Source organism: Pomacea canaliculata, linkage group LG1, assembly GCF_003073045.1.
Source record: "Pomacea canaliculata isolate SZHN2017 linkage group LG1, ASM307304v1, whole genome shotgun sequence".
NCBI lineage: Eukaryota > Metazoa > Mollusca > Gastropoda > Architaenioglossa > Ampullariidae > Pomacea > Pomacea canaliculata.
In genome coordinates this window covers 8,112,593-8,139,597 of record NC_037590.1, presented here as the reverse complement: position 1 = coordinate 8,139,597, position 27,005 = coordinate 8,112,593, and the positions used below count along the sequence as shown (strand labels likewise).

The 27,005-nt window shown below is 37.3% G+C and overlaps 2 protein-coding genes across 2 annotated transcripts in view; one reads left to right on the top strand and one right to left on the bottom strand.

Moving 5' to 3' along the window:
• LOC112553748 overlaps positions 1-17,375 on the top strand; it is a 37,887-nt gene extending 20,512 nt beyond the window's left edge. Inside the window, exons 12-24 of the mRNA XM_025221168.1 lie at positions 201-402; positions 2,661-2,712; positions 7,278-7,375; positions 7,654-7,841; positions 8,116-8,287; positions 9,089-9,183; positions 9,552-9,638; positions 9,914-10,131; positions 10,484-10,568; positions 11,989-12,170; positions 12,466-12,538; positions 13,149-13,352; positions 13,629-17,375. Coding sequence (XP_025076953.1) covers positions 201-402; positions 2,661-2,712; positions 7,278-7,375; positions 7,654-7,841; positions 8,116-8,287; positions 9,089-9,183; positions 9,552-9,638; positions 9,914-10,131; positions 10,484-10,568; positions 11,989-12,170; positions 12,466-12,538; positions 13,149-13,352; positions 13,629-13,772 — 1,800 coding nt within the window. The 3' untranslated portion in view covers positions 13,773-17,375. The remainder of the gene's footprint in view (positions 1-200; positions 403-2,660; positions 2,713-7,277; positions 7,376-7,653; positions 7,842-8,115; positions 8,288-9,088; positions 9,184-9,551; positions 9,639-9,913; positions 10,132-10,483; positions 10,569-11,988; positions 12,171-12,465; positions 12,539-13,148; positions 13,353-13,628) is intronic.
• Positions 17,376-17,958: 583 nt separating this feature from the next.
• Positions 17,959-27,005, bottom strand: part of LOC112553739 (G-protein coupled receptor 98-like) — a 66,852-nt gene continuing 57,805 nt past the window's right edge. The window contains 10 exon segments of the mRNA XM_025221157.1: positions 17,959-21,883; positions 22,860-23,054; positions 23,196-23,317; positions 23,801-23,958; positions 24,527-24,641; positions 25,043-25,124; positions 25,268-25,408; positions 25,835-25,939; positions 26,231-26,435; positions 26,815-26,918. Coding sequence (XP_025076942.1) covers positions 21,602-21,883; positions 22,860-23,054; positions 23,196-23,317; positions 23,801-23,958; positions 24,527-24,641; positions 25,043-25,124; positions 25,268-25,408; positions 25,835-25,939; positions 26,231-26,435; positions 26,815-26,918 — 1,509 coding nt within the window. The 3' untranslated portion in view covers positions 17,959-21,601.

Genomic DNA, 27,005 nt, shown 5'->3' with positions numbered 1-27,005 from the left:
TTAACAAACACCTGTTCAATGTAGATTTAGAGTTAAATAGCTGCAGCAGATTAGTCATTTCCTAGGAACATTTCTAAAGAAGATTAATGTTTTATTTGATAAATGTTGAAATGGTCATTTGCAGCACTTTTTAATAGTATTCAGCAGCCCAGCTGGATGAACTGCATGTTGTGACTTGAGTAAATCTGTATATGCTACAGAGGCAGCAGCAGCACACAGATGGGTGTTTTGGTCGTCTGGTGCCCCCCATGAAGCCTATGTCACAGCGAGACCGCACATACGCACGAAAGCATGCTATTTTCCTTATTCGTAATATAACACGTCAAGAACGGCATCATCCAGAAGAGACACAACAGGAGAAGTCTGCAAAGCGAGGTATTGATCCAACAGCTTTGGAAAAAGGTAGGAATATTGCAGCTATAAATGCTTATTTGTTAACTCTTTTGGTGCATTGTAGAGAGTCTTGGGTCTTGGGAGCATGTTAGCCTGTGTGTTTCTGTCACAATATGGAAATATTAAAATAGTTTTATGGTTTGGCTTATTTAAACATTTTCAAAATTGTTTTTAACATGTTTTACAGTAAAATATCCTCATTAATATCTTTCACATATTCACATCTTCCACCCCCAAAATTTCCATGGATGTATTTTACTATATTAACGCCGTCTCTGTTATGACTACCTCCCCATGACTTACAACCAACAGTTTGTGCTGTATTATGTATTATGTATTATGTGCTGTATTTTTGTAAAAATAGTATAAAATAAGTACATTTTGAAAGAGACTTGCTTGTTCATTGGGACACTGTTTTCGACCCAAAACTATACTGCTCCAGCCGTATCCCCCACCTGCCTGATCAAATCAATCCCAGCATGACCATATCATCCCACTTAATAAGTATGTTTGATGTTGATAGATTATTTTGCCCTTAATCAAATCAAAATCAAAATCAAAACATACTTTATTGTCTGCCCAGGAGACCCAGGACAGAAATTTGTCTTTGCTCACAAGGGCAGGCATACATACTCATACAGACATTTAACACACAGTTAGGAGTAAAAAAGTGGAGATTGCACCGTCCCATCAAAGCAGATTATGTTTATCCTAACAACAAACCTTGGATGTTAAATAGCTGCAGCAGATTAGTCATGATGCTATCCGTTGGGTCAAGGTGAAACACAAGTCCAAACTCGAGTCTCAATTTGCTACAGGTAACATCCGAGTAGCTTGGCAGGGACTCAACAACATGGACAATACTGATGATCGGAGTCAGGGGTCGAAAGCCAAAATCTCGATCTCAGGCGTTGAGAGTACGGCCTGCCTAATGCTCGGAATGCTTTCTTTGCTCGTTTCGAGTCTCATGACTTCTCAGTGCAAATGAAAGATGGCGTAGTTCTCCTCACCCTGTACAGAAGGTTGAGATTTGTCATGAGTAATTTGTGGAGCGGTTCCAGCGAGTGAATATTCTCAAGGTCACCAGTCCGGATGGTATTTGTGGCAGAACATTACGTTCCTGTGCGCACCAACTTTGGAGGCAATTGTCAACATCTTTTTCAGCGCTCTATGGATTTGTAGAGAGCGGGTAGTCCTGCGTTGTTGCTAGTTTTGGCGGGACTTATTGCTTGAATGCAGCTAGTCTTCCCATTGTTTTTCATTCTACATCTTTGTGACTATGTTGTAATCTTGTTCAGTCCAACAAATTTGCCTTTCTATTGCATTACATAAATTTTCACTTATTATTACTATTACAGCTACTTGTGGGATCAGTTTGTCTTTTGGGCCCGTATCGATTTGACTTTCATGTTGGGACGATGGTGTCTTTTATGAGACAGTATTGTCATAGGGTGGATGAAGAGGTCAACACTCCTGATTTTTTAGTTGAAATAACCAACCTTTGTTCATTTTCTCTTTGTTAACCAGTCCATATCAGTTATTTGTGTTTCATTAGCAGCCTTTTGCAGCAGTTGAATGTTTATAAAAATAATATTTTTGTGACTGTAAGTGCTGCATTGCAATGTTTTGCAGAAATCTTGTTTATATGTTCAAATATGAACAGTATATTTTAAGACTAGCTGTGTGCTAATCAGTAGCTCTTACCTAGAGACCTAGCTCTCCTATAAATCTTAAGTACAACAATGACAGTATCAGTAAGCATGACCGAGTGAGAGTAAAAAGGACAAAGAAAAGCACTACAATATGATTTTAAAAGCTTTATTTTCAACATTTATGTAAACAAACATGAATATATAATGTATGAAGTCATAGTCCATGGAATAAAAGCAGACTGAGTGGCTTCCCTGCTAAGACCTATTGTGATTTAATTTTGGTAAATTTTAGCAAGTCTTTGATTTTATTCTTTGTTTAGTATGGTTTATTCTTTTATAGTTTGTATGCTATTTGTTTTCTTGTCCCTCGTATGCTGTCCATGTTTCATTCTTGTTCTTAAGCACTAAGAGCATTGCTTCTTGGGAGTGTTTGCGCTTTACAAATTTTGCATTTATTATTATTTATAAAAGGTGTGGGTTTTTTGGTCATAAGGCAGAGATTTATGTGGTTTACTGTTGTGTACTCCATATTCTCATAAGTACACTGAGTTTTCTTCATTTGTGTAAAATGAGAGAAGGAAAGTTATATTCTAAATTTTATTAATGTCTTCACAGTTCCTGATATGCTGTTTATGAAAGAACTGAATGATAGATCCGTCAAAACCAGGTATGTATGTCTTAATAGTCTTTGTAACGCTTTTGCTTTATGTAGACTGTTAAATGCTGAACTCTGCCTAAGGATTTGGATTCACAGAAAAGTGAACAATGTGTCAAAGATTGCTTTCTACAAGTATCCAATCTGTTGCAGAAAAGCTTTTAGATTGGGGTGTTTGAGCTAAATAGTGATGGTTGCATGGACAGATTTCATGTGCAGATCTCTGCTATTATTTTACACTTTAGTGCCAAATAGAAAGACCATTTTTAATAGATCCTTTGTCATTTATTGGTATTTTAAGAGTTAAGAGTTATGTTTCCCTGGCTGGGGCAACATTTAGGGAGAGAATGAGTTTTGGAACTTAAGGTTTTAAATAAATCACTCGAGCTAAATTTCAAAGACATGCATATGCACCTGTGGAAACAGGGCAACATATTAAACCATAAATAAATTGGATAAGACAGCAGAATGTTTAAATAAGTTCAGTGCTTGCAGCTAACTACAGTAGCATTGTCGGTGATTGTCTTCATGGTCTTGCAGCGATGTAACAAGCAAGTAAATAACAAGCATATGAAAGTACTTGAATGGATTGCCAGAAAAAAAGCAGGCTTAGTTATTTAGGTTAATAATACATAGTTATAAATCTGATTTTGAAAGTAATTTTCTTTTAAAGAATGTATTTATATGTACACTCTGAGATAGAAAACCACCCATCCATACTGGCTGTATTTCCCAATTATTTTTAGTAACTTTTTTTAAAAAACTTTTAGCTACTGCTATACATTTGAAGTGGTAAACCCTCACTTAAGTTGGCAGTTTTTTAGTCGAACTTTACCAGATGACATAAACATAGGAGTTTCACTACCTTTTACATCATCATAGAATTTCCTCTCTGACAGCGGAAAGTAAACTAGAGAGCGTAGTTAACCTCAAGAGTTACTTCCAGTGAATTACCCTCCACCATCACCACCAACCTCCCAAGCCTATAAAAGCCACACTGTGTGCAGACCAACAGTTGTTTTTTTTTTCGGCTGTTTTGCTGCCACGTTACTTAGGGTTCGATTTTAGCATCGGAGTGTTTTTCATTGGTGTGTGACTTGGACGTGCTGTTCTCATTTTTTTCCACAAGCAACTTTAAATCTTCCTATATAGTTCACACCTGTAGATGGGAACGTCTTCATAGCTACAGTTCAGTTACTTAGATTTGTTTCTGTTAAGGTATGCATGATGTTTACTGGAACTCACTCATAGTATGCACCCACAGTAGTGTTATCTCTGCCTTCTGGTTAGTAAACTGCTGGGTTATATGTCAACATGAATTCACTTGAAAGCATGTCAAAGCAAACACAAGTACTACCTTAAAACAAGTGCAAGAGGCAAAAAAAGAGTTATAATTTATGCTGTACATCCTGTGTCATTTATGCAAGGTGCAGCTGCTGAGCATGCATAGCATTTTTGGAATACACAAAAACTTGCCAAGAAGCGTTTGTCATTGCTGTTGAGTGCAATGACTGACATCTTGATGCATTTAATTTTTAAACTTGGTGCTAAAAAGAACAGGTTTCGTTTTATAATTTATGTTTCTTGTTAGTGTTTAAACTTAAATAATAACACATTTTCATGAAGCATTCTATATTCTTATGCCGACAAGGCAACAGTGGCTTTTCTTTGTGGACAGGCAGTCACAAGATCAGAGGTTTGCATGTGGATTTAAGTCTGCCACTGGTTCCTCTTGCTTCAGTAAGGTTCAGGTGCAACACATTCAGGTCAGCTGAATGTTTGCTTTTATTGTCTCAGCTCCTGGTCAGTGGCAGCACTCCCAGGGGTGTTTTTTACACCCTCGTGTTTTTCTGCCATGTGATAGATCTTCACATTTCGGTGTCTCACTGGAACCTGATCTCTATGCTGGAACATTGGGCACCTTCTCATATTTGGTCTAATCTGCTGCAGTAAACCTACCCTTCTGCAGTTCTTGTATGGAGGGTCAACAGTGCTTTACCTGTTAAGGACCTTGTTAACCGACTGTCAGAACGCCACTCACTGTGGGCATACTTTATTACCTTCTAGCGTTACCCAAACTTCTGCAGCTTTTAGCTCTTATTCACCAAGCAGTCTCAGGCAGACAGTTTTGTTTTAGGCAGTAGAAAGAATTCTTGCATTTTGCTGTAGCCACTGATGAAGGAAAGTGGAAAATCTTGACTTGGTGTAACAGACAAAATCATGAAAGGACAATGTTTTTTCACTTGTATTTGTGTATTTTGCTAATGATTTTTCACTGACAATATCCTTCTCCAGGCATTAAAGGATAGAGGTCAGGGTTTTTTTTTTTTTTTTAAGATATCTCATTTGTGGGACTTAAAAACAAAACAAAAATGTTTTAGATCATCTTGGTACTTTAACAACTTCAAGGCCTGTGCAGTGTTTGTTCTTTTCTTGAAATTTGTTAGAGCCAGTGATAAGTTTTCATTCCAACAGATCCTTCTTTGCTGCCCAAAACAGATTTCCTTCAGAAAGTGCTCTAAAAATTATCATGAAAGCTGCTTCTTACTGAAGTTTTGACAGATTAGGCATGGCACCAGATTCCAATTGTGCACTGTGATTTTTTGTCATAAGGACCCAAGACAACAGTCTTTTTATCCTGCTGGACCATGGTAGGTTGGACTTCAAGCGCAGACAGTATCTTGGTGGACAAATCAATTATCCAGAAGGCTTGCTTTCATATTTGTCTTTGGGCATGTGAAGTTGGGGCATACAAAATACTTTCCATTGCTTTTGACCTGGCCATCCACTAAAATGTTGGCATTCCAAGACATACGTGAGTGCCATAGCCTTTCTTTCCTTTTTGTAGCTCTCTGGATTGGGTCAGTCCAGTGGTGGCTGCCCAGCATCACACAAAGAGTAGTAATTGGTTGTTGCTGTGAGTAATTGCCTCAGCCCTCCTTGCTTTTGTCATGACATGAAATCCTTCTTTTACTCTTTGGCTGTGCCAGTCATGCAAAGATATCTGGTGGTCAGCTGGTAGTATGGTATTTTATAGTCAGGTAATTCAAGGGAACTGACTGAGGTTTATGTCACTAGTGTCTAGTGATCTTTAGTTATACTTTCACTATTAGGGAGTTCTCTGATGATGCTAAACATAGAGAAACTCCTACTGTCATATCATCTGGTAAGTCTCAAAGAAAGTTTACTTTAAAATGTTGTCCATCACACACAGTCAACTGTTCATCACAAATGCATGTAGGTATGAATTTGGAAGGGTGTGCACAGGCGTTCTGTATACAACCAATAAAACAAGCACGCATCATTCGTGTAAAGAACAGTAGTGCACATTAAATTTACCAAAACATTGATGTTTAATGTGACCTTATTCGCTTTGTGTTGCTTCACTTTTATCTACCATTATAACTGAAGCAAATTAAAGCAAACACTACTTGTGTTACATGTATATGCCAGCACATGACATAAGTTTCAAGGTTTGGCCAGTCTCATGCTTTTCACAAAAAATTAGTGGTCTAAATCTACTCTTTATCATAGTTGCTGTGAAGTATTCATGAAAAGTTATTTCAAATTTACATTTTGTCTTAAACAGTGTAAATTGAGATTTTTTTATATGTGCTGTTTGAATAATGATTCTGTGAAAGTAGGGTACGGTGAACAATAATTTTTAAACTTCTAAACCTACTTCTTTAAAGATCAACTGAACGGTTGCTTTTTTTTTCAGATATCAGTGGATATAGGCGATATAAAACTAATCTGTAAATTTCAGCCTTCAAAACCCATCTATTAATCAACGAGTGCTGATAACAGTGTGCTATGTCACGTTGGTACACCATTCACAACATTGCCTGCAGTCAACAACAGTCAGAAAGAATGAGCAACAGTTCGGATTTTCGAACGCTGACAGTCTGCAGTTCTTGTGGTTCTGAAAACTGCTACTTTAGCACAACAATGCAGACTTTCAATGTCTGAATAGCCTGAACTGTCGCTGTGATTGGTGTTGAAGGCTGGCAATGTTGTGAATGGTGTACCAAAGTGGCGTAGTACACTGTTAGCGGTGCTCGTTGATCACAGGTACGAATTGCGTACTTTGGTAGTGGATAATTAACAGATGGGTTTTGGAAACTGAAATTTACAGGTTAGGTTTATATTGCCTGTATCTATCAATATTTGCAAAAAATGCAAACTATTCAGTTCCTATTTAAATAATTGTTACATTTTTAAACCTATTTCTGTTTACTTTGTCAGTTGTGAAATATCAATTTACTGTGAGCAGCAATGTAACCGTACCTTTCACTTCAAAATAATAAGCGTTTAGCTGAGAAAAATATATGAACTTGGTGTTTTGTGTGTGTGTAGAAGATCTTTAAATGTAGATGTTCTACTGTGTGCTCCATATCAGCATTATTTGAAGTTGCTTATACACTCTACTAAACCATGTAGTTGTGGCCTTGTTGTGCCAAGATCCAAGATCAGTGTAGAAACCCACAGGAAAGGATCGATTAGTTTATTGCAAATAAAAAGTTGTTGACCATTTTTGATTCATTGCACTAAATGGTATAATATTTGTTTTATGACAGGCTAGTGGCTTTGGCAGAAGAGAATCCTGAACTCCAGCGAAGACATCGCTTGGCACTTATCTTAAATAAAATCTATAGTGCTGTTGCCGGTCACAGAGGTTGGTTTATTCTGATGTTGGGGAGATGGGATGAAATGGTCTTTTGACTGCCTTAACACAATGACATCGCTCTGAAACACCAATTTCAGTAGCCCAGTTGAAAAATTGATTTAGTTTTATAATTGTTATGCAGAGTCAAACGCTCTAGAAGTGGTCATCGCAAGTTCAAGTGGCTTGTCTTCATTGTGTTAATAGATGGCTTGTGCCTTATTTTGTTGTTCTTCAACGGATGAAGGCTTTTATCCAGATAATGAGGGATACAATTGTGCTTATTACAGATGAAGACAGAAAGATTATGGCTACCCAGCTAATGCAGCTTCCCTCACGAAAGCGGTACCCAGATTATTACCGCTTGATCTCAGACCCCATTGACCTGAGCACCATTCGCAATAACATCAAGCGTGGCCACTACACAGATCTTGCAACATTTGAGGCCGATTTTCTTCGTCTCTTCAAAAATGTAGAGGTACAGTTGAGTTTCCTTTACACAGGCACTAGCTATAAAAAAAAAGGTCAGACAAAAAGTTAACAGAAATGCCTATAAGTTCTGTTCTGTCCAGGAGAGAATAACCTTGTCATACTACCAGGTTGACAACAGCATCAGTTAAGCAAAGTAAAAGGCACAGCTTGTAAACTTTAGAAGATTTGGTAGCACGCTTATCCAGTTTGCAGTCTTTTGTATCGTCTCTTAACCTGTCACATGTCTTGAAAGAAAAGTAAGGCAGTATGGTTTTCAACAGACATATTGCGGAAAGAAATCCGAGATGGGAAAGGTCATAGCTCGTTTGCGGAAAGTCTACCAAACCGCTCGGGCAGAAGCGGTTCCAAAGGTAGAGGATCTTGCTGGGGAAGGGGCTGCAGTATCATCGTCTTGTTCAGAAGTTGATGTCATAGACATGCCAGAAACCAAAGGTAGGAATTATGTGTAAATCTGTTGAGGAAGCAAACTTAAGGGTGTTTCCCATTACATGGCATGTACTTCAGTTTTCTCTGAATCTCCCCAAAAAAGAAGTAAATTAAGAATATTTGAAATAACCAGAATAGTAATTCATTATAAATTTATTTTGAAACTATAATTATGTAAAACTATATAAACACCTATATAAAACTATTTTTAAACTATTTAAGCATAGAATAGCTGCTCTTAAATTCCTAGTTAGAATTACATATCAAGCATGAAAAACAGTTATGGGGTGGGGCAATCCCAACACAAAACCTTAATTTAGATCTTAGCATGTCAAGCTTTGTATCTGAGCACATCTCTGTTTATAGGGCATTAATTTCAAGGTGATTATTACTTTCAGATTTAAAAAAAAAATGTTATTACCTTCTAATTATGTTACCTTTATCAGAAAGTAGTTTACTTTAGAGTTTGTCATTTCTGCTGAGAACTAGAAATAGCACAAGGAAGACATCTCAACATAAGTGAGACCTTAGGTGACCCAAGCATGCTTCTTTTCTTCAAGGGAAAGTAGATTTTAACGTAAGCTTCTCTGTGAAGAAATGATTCAGCTTTTGAATGCAGTAGTTCCTTGTTAACTGAAATCAAATGTGCCAGGGCGCTGCCATTGTGTTAAAATGTAGACATTATAATAGTTGAACACTTTTTTTACTACCTAACAAAATTTTGTCGAGATAAGTTAGAAATGGTCTGTGTTGGTGGATGAGGAACATGTCTTTTGACCTTGTTTTATGGGTTGTTTTATCTTACAGATCCTGCAGAAGAAGAGGAGGAAGAGGAAGTAATTCGTTGCATTTGTGGGGTCTTCCGTGATGAGGGCTTAATGATCCAATGTGAAAAATGCCTGGTAAGTGCCTGTTCTTTACAAGTGAGCACTAGACTGCAGAGCTAAACAGCTTACACATTCTTGCACAAATGGAACAGTGGAGAGAGATATGATGTTCAAAAAGACTACAAGCTGCCAATGTTTATCAAAAAGCCTTGTTTTAAATTTTACAAAGTCATGTCTTGGATTTATAATTCACAGCATAATTTTTCCAGTTTTTGCATGATCTTTACCAGTTGTGAAGGATTATCACTTTTTTTTCAGTATTTTCTGTAACAGGAAGAAAATATTTTAGTCATATAAGTAAAAGTATAGAGAGAGCAGAAATTCTTTTCCTCTCATCCTTTGCTATGTGTAGTAATATGCAAGTCTGTACTGGACTGTTCCAGATCTGGCAGCACTGTGACTGTGTGCAAGTCAGTGGCTCAGAAGAGCACTACCTGTGTGAACAGTGTGATCTTCGAGCATATGACAAGGTGACTTACCTGATTCATACATTAAAAAATTTTATCTTCTGAATTCTTATGGATGATAGCATGTTTCCACATTCACACACTTGACTGCTTGACTAGTGATTATGTTACATACCCTAATTGCCAGTCAAATATGTATAATAGACAATTTTATGTCACGGCAGTGAGGTTTGGATATTAAAAATTTTGACTTTCTCTAAAATGAGCTGAAAAGATGGAATGGAGCTTTGAGACTATCAGATTTGCAGTTATTTTCACTAAATGGTTTTTGTGACCAGGAGATCAAGCTGATACCACAACCTGAAGATGCAGAGAAAGACAGAGAATACTACATGACGCTTATGCGTGAGGATCTGCAGATAGCCATTGGTGATTGTGTCTACCTAATGCGGGATTTTAAACGCAACAGTGTACGATCATCTCAGCGTCTTGTGTCCTCTACTAGCCCTGACAAAATGGATATCTTCCGTGTAGAGGAGCTGTGGAAAAACAACAAGTAAGTTGCCTTTTGTCACAGGTTTAGTGTAGTTTCCCAGCTTAGATCCAGAGTTTTATAAACTGCTGAGATGTTCATTTTGCACCGTAATTGGCTGAAGTAATATGTCGAAGTTTAGTATACCCTTATCCCTTGTATTGGCAAAAAGTATTCATTGAATTAACAATCTGGGAGAAGGGGTGCAAATGACAGACCTTTTTAGTAAATTTTTCTGACAAAGATCACTTGTCTGCATTTGTTTCCTGACTTTGGCTCCAGGTTTGTGGGTTGTGAAGTAAAAACCAGCAAAGCACAAAGTAGCAAGAATAAATGAAGCACATGCTGACTTATTTTTTTCTGAAACTTTTCTTAGGGGAGAGCGGTTTGTCATGGGAACTCCTTATGTCCGACCTCAAGAAACCTTCCATGAACCTACAAGAAAATTCTTCTGCAATGAGGTAAAATAGGTCGCTTCCTCCTCTTCTTCCACATAGTTTTACAGTTAACTAACTTTGTAAAGTATTATCTTCACTGGCATTCAATTTTTTTTCCTGCTACTTGTGATTTTATTGTCAACTTTTGATATTTTGCTTCATTTGAGCCAACCTTGGTAAAACAGTGCAACACAGCAGTTCAACTGAAGGGGGAGATAAAGATTGCAGTGATGCCAGTTGTCATGCAACTTACTGATTCCCTCCCTGTTTCTGTCACATTCGAAAACAAACCTTAATTGCAAAAAGGTGGATACAGAAAGCAGCAGGTTGCAAAAAATCGTATTATCTGTTTTCATTCAGCTTAGCATTAGCATCATATCATTGTTACAGAGAATCATTTTCATTTAGTTTCTGTTTATGGACCGGATCTGTTACTTTAAAGACTTTTGGAACCAAGAACAAAACTTAAAACTGCCTTGTTATGGTAGGTTTGTAAAAGAAAAATATAAAAAAAAAGACTGTTGCTGTTCTTCAAAACTTGTGGATATTGACACTATTAGTATGACTCAGTAGAAAATATAATAAGTCCGCTTCACAGCAGAAGACATAATAGGGAATTTTTATAGAGCCATATCCCTGTCCTATGGACAGGCTTAAACAGACACAAACACAAACAACATATGCAGCATAGTTGTTTACAGAATGCCAGATAATAATGATGAAATCTAGCAAGAAGCTGTTCCAGCGTGTGCAGATCACTTTGAAAAACTTTGATCTAGGCTTGTTGTTGGCTGATTATTGGGCTGCCTGCAGAATGCCTATTTGAAAATAACGAAATGAGTTTACAAGCCATCAGAAGAGAAGCAGTACGTATCCACTGGTGTGCTTCAAAGTACTAGCTAATAAAATTGTGCCCCAGGTTATATTTTGCTTCTGTAATATGTAAGGTACTGTAATAAAATGAAATGTGAGTGACAGATGACCTATAGTTATTTTTGTCTGCATGTTATGAAAATGTTCACAAATGATGCTTATAAGAGGCTTCCAGGTCCTTATTTTCATTGTGGTCAGAAAACTTGAAAGAAATGTTTAAAAAAAATTGTGGTCTGGGGCAGTGGTATCACTCAAACACAGTCTATGACTGAGCCATAGACTAAAGGAACATTCGAAAGAATATGCCAAATTTGGATGACTGGATTTATTAGGTTTCAACTGCTGCCATTCGCACTCACATGAGTACAGTCTGTTTATAAGGTCCTTTTGAAATACACCAAAGTATGGTTTTGAGGCATGACATCTCATTTATGTGTTGCTTTGTGTGTGGTGGAGGGATGCGGCTGTGTGTGGTTGTTGTGGATGTAAGGGGGGTTAAACTTCAAGTGATCTGCGCTACCATTGTCTGTAAATGAAGACTTTAAGCAACGTTGACACATGCATGTTTCAGGTGTTCCGGATGCCAACGTACGAGATAGCACCACTGGAGCAGGTGGCTGGGAAATGTGTGGTGATGGATCTCAGCACTTACTGCAAGGGCAAGCCTCTGGGTGTTAAGCCTCAGGACATCTATATCTGTGAATACCGTGTTGACAAAACTGCACACCTGTTCTACAAGATAGTCAAACATAGGTATTGCATTGTTGAGGATTTCAATTTCTTCACCTCTTTAAAGGGAAAGAGGGTTTGCAAGGAGACTGTTTAATTCTGAAAAATTGAAGAAGATAGACTAATAAGAACAGGATGTGGGTCTTTCTTGTGTTTGTAGTACGCAGGGAGCCTGGCTTAGGCTGGGATACCACTTTATAAAAGCTCATCATTATTATGTCTTTTGTGGATTCTGTATAAATGAAATCAACTTGCATGTTGGGAAAACTGTCTGGTGTTTGATAAGAGAATTATAGTTTGCCCCCTTTAATCTCTTCAGGTACCCAATAAGTACAAAGTCCTACTGCTTTGAAAGGTACAAGACAAGGCTGAATCCAAAAAGGACATTTTCAGTAAGTACTTTAGATAGTTGACATTTCATTCATGCACAGACATGGCATTATTTAGGTGGGGGTGCTTTTCCTAATAAATTTGTTTCCATTAACATGAAAAATACACATCACTTTTAAGGTGCAAAAAAAAAAGCAGCAAGGTAACAAAAAAGTCAGTTTCTTTTGATCAGATCCGTACATGGTTAAGAAATATTGAAAACAAAATTTTCTCACATATTTTCTCAATCTCCCTTCATGAGTCCTCCTGGTACCTCACTGCTGGATTACATAAACACATACTTATTAGAAAGAGGTTGACAATTTTAGGAAGCAGGTCTTCCTTGCTGTTTGTCTACAACCTGTATTAGTAAAACCTCATTTTTCCTCTGTTAAAGATCAGAGCTAGCTGTTACACTAGAGTGGTGGTAAGGAAAAAGTAGAAAACTTTTATCTTAACTCTGTGCATCTGCATGACCATGCTTGAACTTATGCAACCATGCACCCATACACTTTGCATACCCCTGTCCACATACCTGCCTGATCATTTTATTCTTATTTAATTTAGCAAAGTGCAGTCTTTAAATGTAATATGCTTTTGCTATCTGCTGGCATAAATTTTTTGTCTATGTAGCCACATGAAATACCAGAGGAGTACCGCAAGCGTGCCACAAGTGAGCGGCCAAGTAACACTGCCTCTAGCACTGCCAACTCCCGCAAGTCTGCAACATTGTTGTCTGCAGCAGGTGGTGTAGATGGCAGTCAGGAGGAGGCTGGGAAGAGCGGGCTGTGTCAGGAGGCTGATGAAGAAGCATCAAATGCCTGTGATGAGAAGCAGGTAAGAAACTCACTTGATTGTGCTTTGATGTTGCTTGATCCCTTGAATAAGAACTCCACATGTTATATAGTGATAAAGAACAACAAGCCATTTAAGAAAAAGTGCAGATTAACTGGCAGTAGTGATGGTGATGGCTTGTATTGTATCTTTTGCCCCGTTCTTTAGAATTTCTTTTCAACCACTGACCACTGTTATTTTCTCAATGCTTTTTGTATCTTTGGTAGATATAATCACCCAGATGTTGTAAAGAACTGATCATACAGATTTTTGTTTCAGAGGAATGCAAAGAAAGAGCGATTAAACAAGCTGCTTGTCAAAATGCTGGCTGCCATCCCAGGGAAACAGAAAGTAGATCTCTCATATTTGCTGGATGGTTCACTGGGAAAGAGACCCCGCAAAAAGACAGCCTCATTCTCTTGACAAGACTGTTGTGGCAGAATATAGCCTTGATTCTCTCAGTTAATCGACAGTATGACTTGTTTAAAACATTTCATCCTGGCTTTGTAAGATGTTCTGTGGCACAGGGTTGACAGAATCAGCTGATCAGCAGATAACATAGTCGAGAACCCTTTGCCCATGGTCATATTTCTAGGATGTAAACATGTCATGATAACAAATAATGAACAGGTTGATGAGAAAGTGGAGAACAGTGGAAGTGTATAAAAAAAAGGGCAGCAGTCAGAATGTAAAAGCGAATGATGGAAGCCATGAACACTGTGCTACATGGATCTTCGTTTTTCTGTTGTTCTGTGTGCTGTAATGTTGGCAGAGCAAGGAACCAGGCTGTGGTATTTTTAATGCAACTACTGACTCACTTGGGGTGCTAGCAAATGCCCTTCAGAAACTAAAAGCAGCAAATCTTTTGTGACCATTTCTCTTTCACTTGCATACAAATGACAAGCAAAGGGTAATAATCTGTTACTTCAGCAATCAAAGCCCCATGTAGGCCATAAATACTGACCTGTGCCACAGATCTTGTCTGGAGGATCTGCTGTGAACAGATTGTGCTAAGATTACTGTGCTTCACAGAGTTGGTCTCCTTAGTGTGGCCAGAGCTGGAAAACAGTTTTGCACCCTTTTTGTCATTATGTACTCGAGAAAGATTTTTGTTTTTATTTTTATTCTTTTTTTTTTTTGTTTGTTTCTTTGTTTTGCTTTGTGATATAAACAGAATTTTTACACAGTCTCCCCACATTTTAATGTTGTTGTTTTGATATTCTCTTTGACACAGAGCCATGCCATAACAAATCTTCAGACCCTATTTAGAAGCTATGTGCATAATTTGGCAGCAGACACTCATGCAAGACTTCCCATGGTGCTTTGTGTGTGTGGCTAACAAATGCTGTCAGCCAGAGTTCCTCGCCGTGTGTTATGAAATCACTTGTTCTGTTTTTCATTGTGTTTATCTTGATGACTGGACAGGCTGAGAAATGCTTTACTACGGGGCTTTGCAAAGCACTTCATCTCACTTCGCCTGCTCATCATATTCTACCTGTTACATGTTGAGGCCAGATTCTTGAAGAGACAAAGATGCTGACTTGCTGTAGTTTGCACCAGCATAAAGTATACTCCATTCTTGCCCTGTCCATAACCTCTGTTGTGAAGTTACTTTATCAGAAGCTTGTCTTCCCCTCTTCCCACACATCCTTGCCTCTGAGGCAGTGAGGCAGGTTTGTTGAATTTAGTCAGAAATAGATGTTACATATGTGACTAGCATTTAGTGGTTGCGACCATGGGCATAGACCTAGAATGTCACAAAAAGTTGTGCTGGTCACTATACATTTATAACATCCATAGGCCTTGGTCTAGCTGTCACACTGTTAGCATGTGAATGCATGTGGTAGCTGCTTTGGTCACATGAGCTCAGATAACATTTGGCAAATCTGTGACTGACATCTTGGCAGCTGCAGCCTTGTTAACACTTGTTGTGGTTGTTGAACAGTGTTGTGTTCCTGCTTGAATAGTTAACTGTGTCGACATAAGAATTGTACAAAGCAGACTTGTCCAAGGAGTTAACCTTCGCTTTACATATTTGTGCATTTATTTATGGGAAATTACTACTATGTTGCATTGAACTGACCAGCATAAGCTTCCACAGTGTCAATGAAGTAGTTGTAGCAGTCCACGGTGTGGAATTGAGCTTTACTTTGTCTCCCCCCCCCCCTTTTTTTTTTTAATTTAAACTGTTGATACTAATTTTTTTAAAATTCTTTGTGGTTGTTTTATGAAGCTTGCTTAGCACTGTCGTGTTAAGAGTTATGTCTTTCACTAGTACCCTGCTATAAAGTACATTTAAATATACAAACATAAATTAGTACTTCAGTGTCTTTTAATATGGCTGTACGTGTGCACTATCTCTCTTTTTTTCCTACTCCAGTGCACACATGCATGTGCAACAGTAAGATCTGGTGTGTATCAGATCTCAAAGTCTGAAAGAACAATTCCCCAAAACTATAAAAATATGAAATTTCCAGTTCCCCCATAAATTGCATCAAAACATGGTGGATGTCCTTGGTGCTGCTTTTGACTCCTAATCACCATCCTGATGCTGACCTTCACCAATCCCAGTCCCATGGTAAATACACTCATACATTTTCAGGGAGAAAGTGGCAAAATTAACTAGCTTCCTACCAGCCCCTAATCTGTCATGTTGCTTGCAGAATAGGGGAATGAATCTTCAAATTACCCAGCTTCACTTTTTAGGCATATGTCCATTTCTCATGAATACTTGCATGCATGAGGAAGAACAGAAAGTACTATCCTTTTATGTTTGTTGGTTTAGAAATGCTGTTAGTCTTGTGATATTCCTTACCAATGCCATACTGCATAGCACTCTTTTCTTGCTCTCTTTTATGATGCCTTTTATTCGTATTGTTTTCGTTGTGAAGTTGTATATACACTTTATCACATTTCCTGTTATTGTGCTTTGTTGTAGTGAAAACCACATTAATAGTGTAATATACTTACTATAACCACAGGTAGCTTTTGTGGGTTTTCTTTTAAAAACTTGTTTACATATCATTTTATAGCTAAGGAAGCAGATCCCTTGCACAAAGCATGAGGACATTTTTTAAAGGCTAAGAGTTTGTTGATTAAAACTGCATGATGGTTATGGAGTAAGGGTTAATATTATGCAGTATGTTTTAACCCCTTTACACTACTGCATCTTATTTATTTTTGCATGCCTGAAAGATGAGATCAGCGAAACTTAAATCCACCTGCAATAGGCTGCATATAAAACCATTTTTTCAGACAGGTGTTGTGTTTATAACAGGTCTCTTAGTCCCAGAGATTGTGAAAAGGAACATGACATGTCAACAGCTTGTGTTGTGTCCTAGTTACTCTGTATAGAAGACGGTTTGATGGCTTATATTTAGGGACATGGTTGATTGGCAAAATTAGTTGATTTATTAAGGGAAATGTTTCATGCTTTAAAGAGGGGAATCCTTTGCTTGATGCAACTTCAAGGATCTCAGAATGTTGAGCCTCTCTGATTAGGTACAGCTGCCGTGAAAACTGGCCTTGAAACCTGCAAAATACTGGCACACTGGTGATCAGCCAGCTAAACAGCAGCTCCCATGCAGCAGATATTTTATCATGAAATTTCAGAATACTCTGTGCCTTGTTGAAGGCAAGTTGATACATGGAACAAAATCGGCACATTACCTTGATCTTTTGCTTACAGCCTGAGTCATTAACTGTATGGTTGTGTTTCTTGCTGATCCTAATGAGTATTTGGCATGTAGTTCTCTGGCTTTGTCAGTGTTGCTGTGCCACAACAGTTGGAGGTGAATGATCTTTAAGTTTTAATTTTAAGGAGAGTTTGGGATTATTTGGCAGAGTATTTTTTAGGAAATGTGATGATCATAGTGACTTGTTTGCATATCAGAATGATAGTGCACAGTTTTGGGTGTTTACAGGGTCTGCCAGCACTTAGTTGGACAAGGATCTGAAAATGGATTACTGCATCACTCGTACACTTGTCACTTGTGTGTGACTGAATTCAAAAATGAAAACAAAAAACCCCAAAATGTGAATCACAATTGATGGTTGAGAGAACGTCCTTTGTGCAGAAGAGATTGTGGAATCGGGCTTGGAAGAGAGTTTGGTGCAAGTGTTGTGAAGCAGCAATAACTATTAATGTCAGTATCTCTATGCAACTCTGTAACCTATGGATCTGGATTCTGACTTGCTAACCCTCTAACATTTTATTCTCACAGGCCTAAATTGATTATAAAGGTGATGTTAGTAGTGGTTATACATTTTGGTGTCTGATTGTTGAGCTTGTCAGCATTTTGTAAATTGTATATAATCTATAGGCCTTTTCTGTTGAATATAAGAACATATTTTCTACACTTCAAAGCTAAAAAAAAACTGATTGTTGGAAAGCTATTTATCTTTTGAGTTGGAGAGTACACCATAATAGTGTATGCTATTTTTTTAATTTGTCAAATGCTGATTTACAGAAGCAGTGTTGTGTGTATTTCAGATCATATCCTTGTAGTTTAAACCTTGAGAGTTTGAGGAGAAAAATCTAAGGAAATGTTAAGGAAAGGTTTGCAGAACATATTGCATAGCTGTTGCACAGCAACTACTGCTTTTTTTAAAAAATGCACTCAAGAAAGTTGTGTAGAAGCATTAATCAGTTTTTAACCATGCCCACGTGTGTTCAAAGCCATCAGGGCTTAGCATTGACTAATAGGACTCAAGAAAAATGCCTTTATGTGAATTTACATAAAGCATTAGAGGCAAGAACAAAAACTGTTTTGCTGGGGTTTTTCCAAACCTCACCAAGCAGTGCTGTCTTCATTAAACAAAAATTAGCAACTTTTTCAATTGCATACATTTTACTGATGTTAAATACTAGTGACTTTTCAATTGCATACATTTTACTGATGTTAAATACAAAAGTGAAAACTAATGCGTCTTGTTCTTGTTCCAACTGTATGTTGAGATTCATTAGATCACCAGTCACAAACTTTGTGAAACTGAACAACATTCCTACATTTTATCTTAAAAAAAAATAAATAAAGCACTAAAAGACAAGGATTTTACAACAAAGATTGCTACAAAAATTTTTATTAAGCTAAATGAGACAGAGTGTAACAACAAATGGCCAAACATTACTCCTACAGATGTTGCAGTGATTCAAACGTTAAGGAAGGATGAGTATTTGGACCGAGTGTGATTTTATAATCTCTTAGAAAGATGATTGTTCAATAATTTTCTAACAAATCCAAGTGTGTTCAAAAAGAGATGTTGAAGCAGACTTTTGGTGGTTTAACATTGAAGTAAACTGGAAAAGAGACTGTCAGTAATTATGAGTGCTTAATTATAATTTTCTGCTGAAAGCATCATACAATGCTAATGTGTGAAGACATCTGGACGATAAAACAGGCAAGATGCAGCGTTTTTAGCTGCATGTATGATTTTTGTAAAAATATGAGTGTGCATGCACACTCACACATACATATATACACTCAAAACGTGCCAAAAACTGGAAAAATCGATACTAAAATAGCAGGTAGCAACAATAGTTACAGTACAAAAGAGGTTACTTGTGAACACTTGAGCATAACACAGTAGTAAGGTCTTTCTCGGACATAAAACAAAAATGATGCACTATTGTAAAAATCTTCAAACATGGCAATTTCATAGTCTTTTAGTTTTTACTCTTAAGTGTAAAATTATTAGTAATCCTTCAAAGTAACATGAATGGACCTTAAATTTCTCAACAGCAAGTTGCAATAAATAAAAGTCTACAAACAAGGAAGGAACTATACATTGATAACCTTGAAGTGGTTACAATAGACCACAGATACAATAGTGTTCTTTCTTTAGTTGTTTTGCTGCTTCTTGCCACAGGGCTTCCTGTCTGCAGCAATGTTATACTTTATTTGAAAATAGCATCTTGTGTAATCTCGTTACACATGAAAACCAAACGTTTCCCTTTTCTGTCAATATTGATAGGGACACTGGTTGTCTGAATATTACCCCACAATAGTACAAAACTGTTTATTGCACTCTAATTGTTTATTTACTTGTGTTGAAATAACTCAAACTATCACAAGATGGCTACAGTGGAATAATATCTGTGAAATGTCATTGGCAGGTTGTTTTTTTAACATTCTAAACAATTATATGCAAGTTTAAAAGAATTTTCACACAGTACTGCTGTACACATATTTAGAAAACAGGACAACTATCACTGCATTTAGATATAATTTGCTCAAACTTATAAACCTTTGAAAAAAAGAACAGTGTGCACATGCCATGGTGAGTCGTTTCTTTGCAAGCATTGCTATAGCTATTTTCACAATCTATGCCACCTTGATTCGTTTTGCTAAAGAGCAAGGAAACTACTGAGTCACAACTAAGGATTAAAAGGTCTGGCTAATCATGGTGTATAGTCCCAAACCCACATGCTAAAGTACAAATAAATAGTAACAAAGTTGATTTTCAAGCTTTGGCAAATAAATATTACATGGGATGCAGATATGAAATAATGCTAACAAGAAGCAATAGCTCAGAAAAATACTCATTTATGCAACTCCAAAATAGCAATCAAACATACGATGGCTTCCCCTATCTGGATGACAACAGCAGGATATAACAGGTCCAGAGGAGAAAGATTCATCTTCAGGTCTCAAGTATATAGAAGGTTGCAAACAGAATTAAGTACTGTGTGACTGGAATAAACTCTCCAGTGTCCAATGAGATCGAGTGTCTCATTACAATACTGAATCATACACAAAACAAAATATTCAACATAATACAAAACATTTCTTAAAGCACATGCACCAAAAAACAAAATGATTGAAATGTATGGATGATTTTTCTGACTGGAATTCTTGGAAAAAAAGAATAATTTGCTACAGTCGGAAATGACAATGGAGATCTAATTCTCGAAAAAAAAAAGCGGCAACATAGTGAGGTAACGTCTTCCTACAGTTCATCAACACAGCCATACACATTTCCCCTGAATATTTTAGATCAAAAAGCTCTACATTGCATGCAACAATACTGAATCGTGAGTCAGAAACTGTTTTTGTCAATTTGTAGATGTGCATACCTAATGTAAACAGACAAACTATAAAAGAGCAAAAAAGACTAAAACTCGTATATAAAACATGGCAGCTGTGATATTTACCTCTGCAAGGAAACTTACTAAAACTTGGTCAAATAAAAAATAAATGTCCAAAGTGCCTAGGTTATCAATAAATCTTGCCTGCTCTTAGAATATTTTAGGTTGTATTGGGAAAAATCTCTCTCTTTGTCACTGTAGCCTTAACATATTTTTTATTCTTTGGAGAGCACTAAAAACCTAGAAGCCATTACAAGGATGTCAAGTCACATGGACTACAGGTTAAAGCAGCCATGGAACAGGTCTTGTCTGTGATGGTAGAACGTAAGATTTAGAAGGATACTCTGATACATGACCACAGGCCATTTTGTTGATACCCCAACATTGTTGTGAGGTGTTATTGCAGTATCTTACAGTTTCCAGAATAACAAACTTTTGATCATTATTGTGCTTAATCAAGCAGTCTTAGAGAAAAACTGCGTAAGATGCCAGTGTGATCATTAGGCGCAATTTTTCTTAAGCATTCAACTTTGAAACATAGGTTTAGTCGCACAACACATAACTTGTACAGAGTAAAATAGTCAAAATGGAGTGGACACAAACTATATCAGCGAGATAATAATTTACAAGGGTAAATAATTCTTATGCACTGAACTCAGAGGGACATGTTTTCTTTGCCTGTCGTACATTGCAAGCCACCATGAGTACCATTTGTAGTTGTGCATGAGTGCATAGTAACATATCCTAGTTCACTAGATGCTAAATTTGGAAGCAGGTTGCAGCAGTTAGATGCAAAATAATTGAAAATTTTTTAACCATGCACCTTTGCTTGGTAACTAGAGTTAACAAAATGTGATAATGAGAGTATTCTACCAGAAGTTATAATGGTAAACTTGGTATGATCTATGTGGCAGCCAGCAACCACCAAGAAAATTTGTGCTCCCAGAATCGTCTTAAGAAGCTAAGAATTAGAGCGTACCAATAATGTATAATGAAATATTTGCTACATCAGTCTAGGAAATAATCATGATCATGTTTCATTACATTGTAACAAGCATGTGTCTACACACCTCCCCTTATCATCATCCTAAAATGCATAGGATCCTGAACTTCAGCTTTTTTAACTGTTTCCCTTTTTTAAATGAAACTCCACATTTCATAGTAGCTATACATGTGTGTCAGCAATGTTAATCCTCTTTTTGTCATAGCCATCCAATTTTGCAGATAGCTGGGAATCATTATCAGCAACACTGCGTGATATTTCAGAAGGTGTGTAACTCTGTCTGTTCTTCAGAGCATGAAGGATGTCATCAAAGTCTTGAGGGTCAAGGTTACTGGATGTTGTAGAGGAAACTGTGGCATATGGAGGATTGACATAGACCTGTGATGGGAGAGCTCGTCGGACCCTCATTTCACCTTGTGAGACAGGAGATGCTTGTTCCCACCTCTGCAATAGACAACCAAAGTCTTAAGCAGTCTCACAGGGTGGTCATTACCACTTGAGTACTATTTCTGCATAATAAAACACTATCTTATTATTAGCTATTGTTTTTCATGTTATTTCTTCAATTTTGTTGGTCAGCACAGAGGGTGCCACTTGCTTTGATCATGATACTGCATGATCATAGGCAAAATTATAATCATTGTATCCAGTCATTCCCTAAACCTGAACATCATTATCTTTCACCAGTATTTTTTTTATGAACAGATAACAGTCCCATAACTAAATTATCGAGGCGAGGTAAAACTCCCTTTTGTCCCTTAATATATATTTTTTCTTCTTTGAACAAAACATGCAGGATGATTTAAATCAAAGTGTAAACATGTTTGAACAGCTAATTTTAACATACTGTATAAAAAAAAGTTTTGCTCTGTGGATATGAAATAACAGTGTGTAACAGGTGAAACAGGATTATCAAATAAATTAGCTGTAGAGGACACGTTGCATAGAGATTATCTCCCCAGCATCCTATCCATGTACTGCATCACCTAGATGTTGGTTCTGCAGGGGAAAGGCTTAGTGTGTCTGAAGTAGTGAGATTTAATGAGGTTTAGTGTGTCTGAAGTTATGAGGTTTAATGAGGCTTACTGTGTGTGAAGTGGTGAGGCTTAGTGTAGATGTGAAATGGTGAGGCCATGTGTGTGTGTGAAGTGGTGAGGCCTAAGCATGAAACATGGAGAGTACGGGTGGGAAGTGTAAGATGATAAGAGCAGTTTAGTAGCTGTATGTAGCATTCAATGGATGCATTTAATTTTTTGCCCCTTGCAATTAATTTGTAAGCATTGAAGATACATAGTGTTTAAACTTGTGTATTTTACAAACTGAATATAAACTGATTAAGTAAAACTGGGCACAAATTCCTTACAGTATCAATGAACACAAGTAATGCTTGTCAAGAAATTTACATTACATAACAGGATACCTCATTGATCAGAGAAGAGTGAGAGCCCTTTACGCTGGCCAAGCTGACATGCATATTTTCTTGGTACTGAATACTAGGCGGTGGAAGAAAATCCACATCTGTGTAGTTTGGAGAAGGGGACCTCTGGTGTCCAGGAACAAAACGCATCAGCCACGGGTTGCGAAGGATGACGTACAATACCAATACTAGCAAGCCCTGTGAAAAAGAGTTGTACACTTTGTGTATTTTTATTTTAACAAAATTTAAATTAAGTAACCATAGCCTCAGAACAAGACCGCAGCATCTTGTACACAAACAACTTCAGCTGAGAAAAAAATGAGTATGAAGGAAACTTACCAGCAGAATACTGCAAATGCAGTAGAGAACCAGCATCCACAGCTGCCCGTACACCATGTGGAGACCACCCCACAACCACATGAGCGTCACTAAACACCATATCACCAGCAGCAGCCGCACCTCTGACACAAGAACCCAACACTACCTTTAAAACATCAGCCATCTTTTATGCATCAGAAAAAGAACATCCAGCTTTATTTGTTCCAAACAGCAAGTATCCAGCTGACTTAAGCTACAACTAACCAATATACTGAACTGAGCAGCACCAACACCACCATCACACACTCAAACCCACCAGACCAGAACACCAACCAGACCCACTTTCAGTCACAATTCATCACACCCAGCAACATTTACAAGCCATGCAGCTGAAACAACAGTCTCCTTCTGTTGGTACTGCAGGAACACAAAATTGGTGACCTGAAGTGAATGAGCAGAGCTTAGTATTCTCTAATACTATCTAACGATTATCTCATAATATCTAACAACATAATGTTATCTAATATTAAAATATCTTAATGTTGATTGATATTATCTTGATATTTAAAGTATTATCCAGTATTATCCATATACCATTTGTCTGATTCTCTTAACTTTCTTTTTACCTGTAGCATTGTAGCGGTAGTGGTAGATGTCATCATATGCCTGCCATTGTGGTAATAACTGAAATGCCTTGACGAAAACCACACATGGTACTAGCAACAGCAGCAACACTGGGGCAATTATGCCACCAATAGTAGCATATGCATTTGTGATGAAACACCTGTTTAAAAGAAAATTGTGTGCTCAAATGTACGAAAGGTGATGACAATGGCTGTTAATACATTGCAATTATTTTCATTAAGTCACGATGTCTTAAATTTCTCAATGTTCTCTACCATGCCGATGGTATAGTCATGTGACTTAATGTGCTAGCATCAAGTTACTACTGTTGCCAAATATGCATCAGAAGGCATGTAGTTTGGTGTTAACTTGCATGCCACTCATATACCTACAGTGATACCTCGGCACTTGGCCACAATCTGTTTTAGAAGGCTGGTCAAATGGCAATCAGTTCCAGCTCCAATTGCTTCTTCCCATAAGAAATAAAGTCAATGTATTTAATTGGTCTGGCACCCACCAATAGCTAGCTGCCTTGTATTATTCATAGTATTTAATAGTTTGCCAAAAAAAAGATTGAAAAAGATGTGTTTGTTTCAGATATGTTCCAATGAAAAATATGATTGAATCATTAAAGTACTATAAATTTAAAACTAAAAACAGAGCAGCTAGAGTGCCAAGGTGTCACTTTACACACACACTACAGTAAAAACAATTCAGGAGAAACTCACACATCACCACTGTAGTTAACATCGCCATAGATATAGTCAACGGGTAAATTTGTCGTATATTTGTACACATTGTAGGTGACAGCATAGAAGAGTGCCAGGACAGCCATGGGCAGGCCTGAAACAGCCAAAGTATTGTTTGCAAACTTACAGTTTCTTTTGAAGCTTCATACAAACAGAAACTTAAAAATGTAAAGCACTTCATTGAACAGATATAAATGAACAGAAATGAACATATAATAAACATATAAATGAACAGATAAAACTTTATTTTTTGCCCCCCATCACAATCACAAATGGATCTCTATAAATGACCATTTTTGCTCACATCATGCGCTTTATCTGCAACAACTCCCATTTAAAGCTGTATCATAGTAATTTCTTTTAAAATGACTTAGATTTTGAGCAACAGTCTCATCCAATAAACTTAGCCTAGTCAATAGCACATAATGGTGCATGTTTTAAGTCTGATCAGTTTGCGTAATTATAGCAGTTTATAAAATGTATCTTCCAACTTACCCCATCCAAGTAGGAAGAATAAGGCGTACTTTCTTCTTGTGTGTTCATCATTCAGAACTAGTGTCTTCCAATAATTAATTGCCTGAAAATAAGCAGGGAAAATGTTATAACAGGGAGTGAAATATAAATGGTGGTGTGCAGCTAAATATGGTGCACTCTCAGTTCTCAGGTGTATGATTCACTTCATTTCAATGCATGAAAGTGCAAGGAGCAGGTGCATGTTACCTGTGTCATGATCCATGTAAACTGAGCAAGAAAGAAGTAGTGGAGGAAAATGCCCATGACGATACATCTATAATTATCAGCGCTGGTGCTGGGGGTGAGGATCTCTCCTGGACTCAGATAGGTGTCAATGACCAAACACATCTACACAAACAAAATTTTCAGCTGTTTATGCTTATCCACATGCAAGATGTCTGTTTTCTGCATGTCGTGGATGTTTGTATAACAGAGGTAATGCAGATATTACATATGCACCCATGTATACATGCACACATCAACACAGCTATGTGTACACAGATATTATGTTAAAGTATTGTGAAGTTTGCTTGTTCACCCAATCCTGTTATACGTAGGACCGAGGAACTATACATGTGTATTTAACCCAGTGTCCTTGGTTCTCAATCTTGAAGTTCATTAAATAAATCCAATTTTCATCTTCCCAAGAAAATCTAGGCCATAGCTTATTTTGCCTCCTCAGTTGGTAGTGTGGACACACTTCTAAAGACTAATCCTTCCTGTAAAGATAGCCCTAACACTTAAAGTAGGTCTGGGAATTCTGTCAAGAATTACCTGAGTTATAAGTATGGAGAAGAAGAAGTGCTGCAAAAGACAGGCAGCAAAAGTGGGATTTGTAATACACAGGTGGTGAACAACAATTTCTACTGCAAGACTGACCTGCAACACACAATGACAGGCTTATTATCTGTGCATTGCATACACATTCTATCTTTGTATAAACTATATTATAGCAAGATCTGGACAGTTCAAGGCAATCTTTGTTATTTGAAGAGTGTGCAAATATCGCAAGAGTGTGTAAAGCGAATGTAACAGTTTTGTTTTTAGTTTTTTTTAAAAATTACTTCTGGAAATGCCTTTTTTTATCATTTCCATCTTAGCAGAATCAGAATTATATTGTACATGACAACAAAAGAACAAAAATTGTAGGACCACAAACATAGCACTTACCATACAAATAAAGCAGGCCACATAGAACCACACTGTGTAGCCCACTATTCCTGGGTCATAAGACTCTGCAATTACAGCATAACTGGTCATGTGACTGCAAGCACAAGTGACAAAGTCATCTGTGCCTGTGTTGAGATTGTTGGTGACTTGGCAAACACCCAACGGACTCACCCACTTCTCAGATGCTGTATCAAAATACACACACCTGTGGAAAAGTGCCAGGTAAATATTTACTCATGAATCAGTAAATCAACAATAACTAATCCCAAAGGCTAATAAAGGGCATATGAAAGTTTTTGATTTAATACCACTCATAAGATGCAAGTTCAAGGTGACAGTATGCTGTAATCAAAATTCTTATCACAACCGGTTAAGAATATATTTTTAGATAGTTATTTTATATTTGATTATTATGTCACAAAATATTATTCAAAATCTTGAAGACAATTTTTTTTTTTTCTAGAGTGTACTGTCACCTTCATCCCATATTAATGACAGTTGTAACCTATTGCTTTTAATAAGTAAAAAAACAGCAGAAGGCTTGCAGAATCTTTGACACAAAAGGAGATGGCAAACAAAGTTACTGTGCTCTCTTGGCAGCAACTCGCCGATCCTGAGTGTGTACAACAAAGTGCACAGGACTAGTGGTTTCTCCAGAAGCTTTTTCCTTGATACCAAAGGAAAACACCTGCACATAAAAAACATATCTTTATTGCTTGCCATCATTTCACACAACTCACAAGACAACACTAAATGTGAAGAGAAATGTACAGGT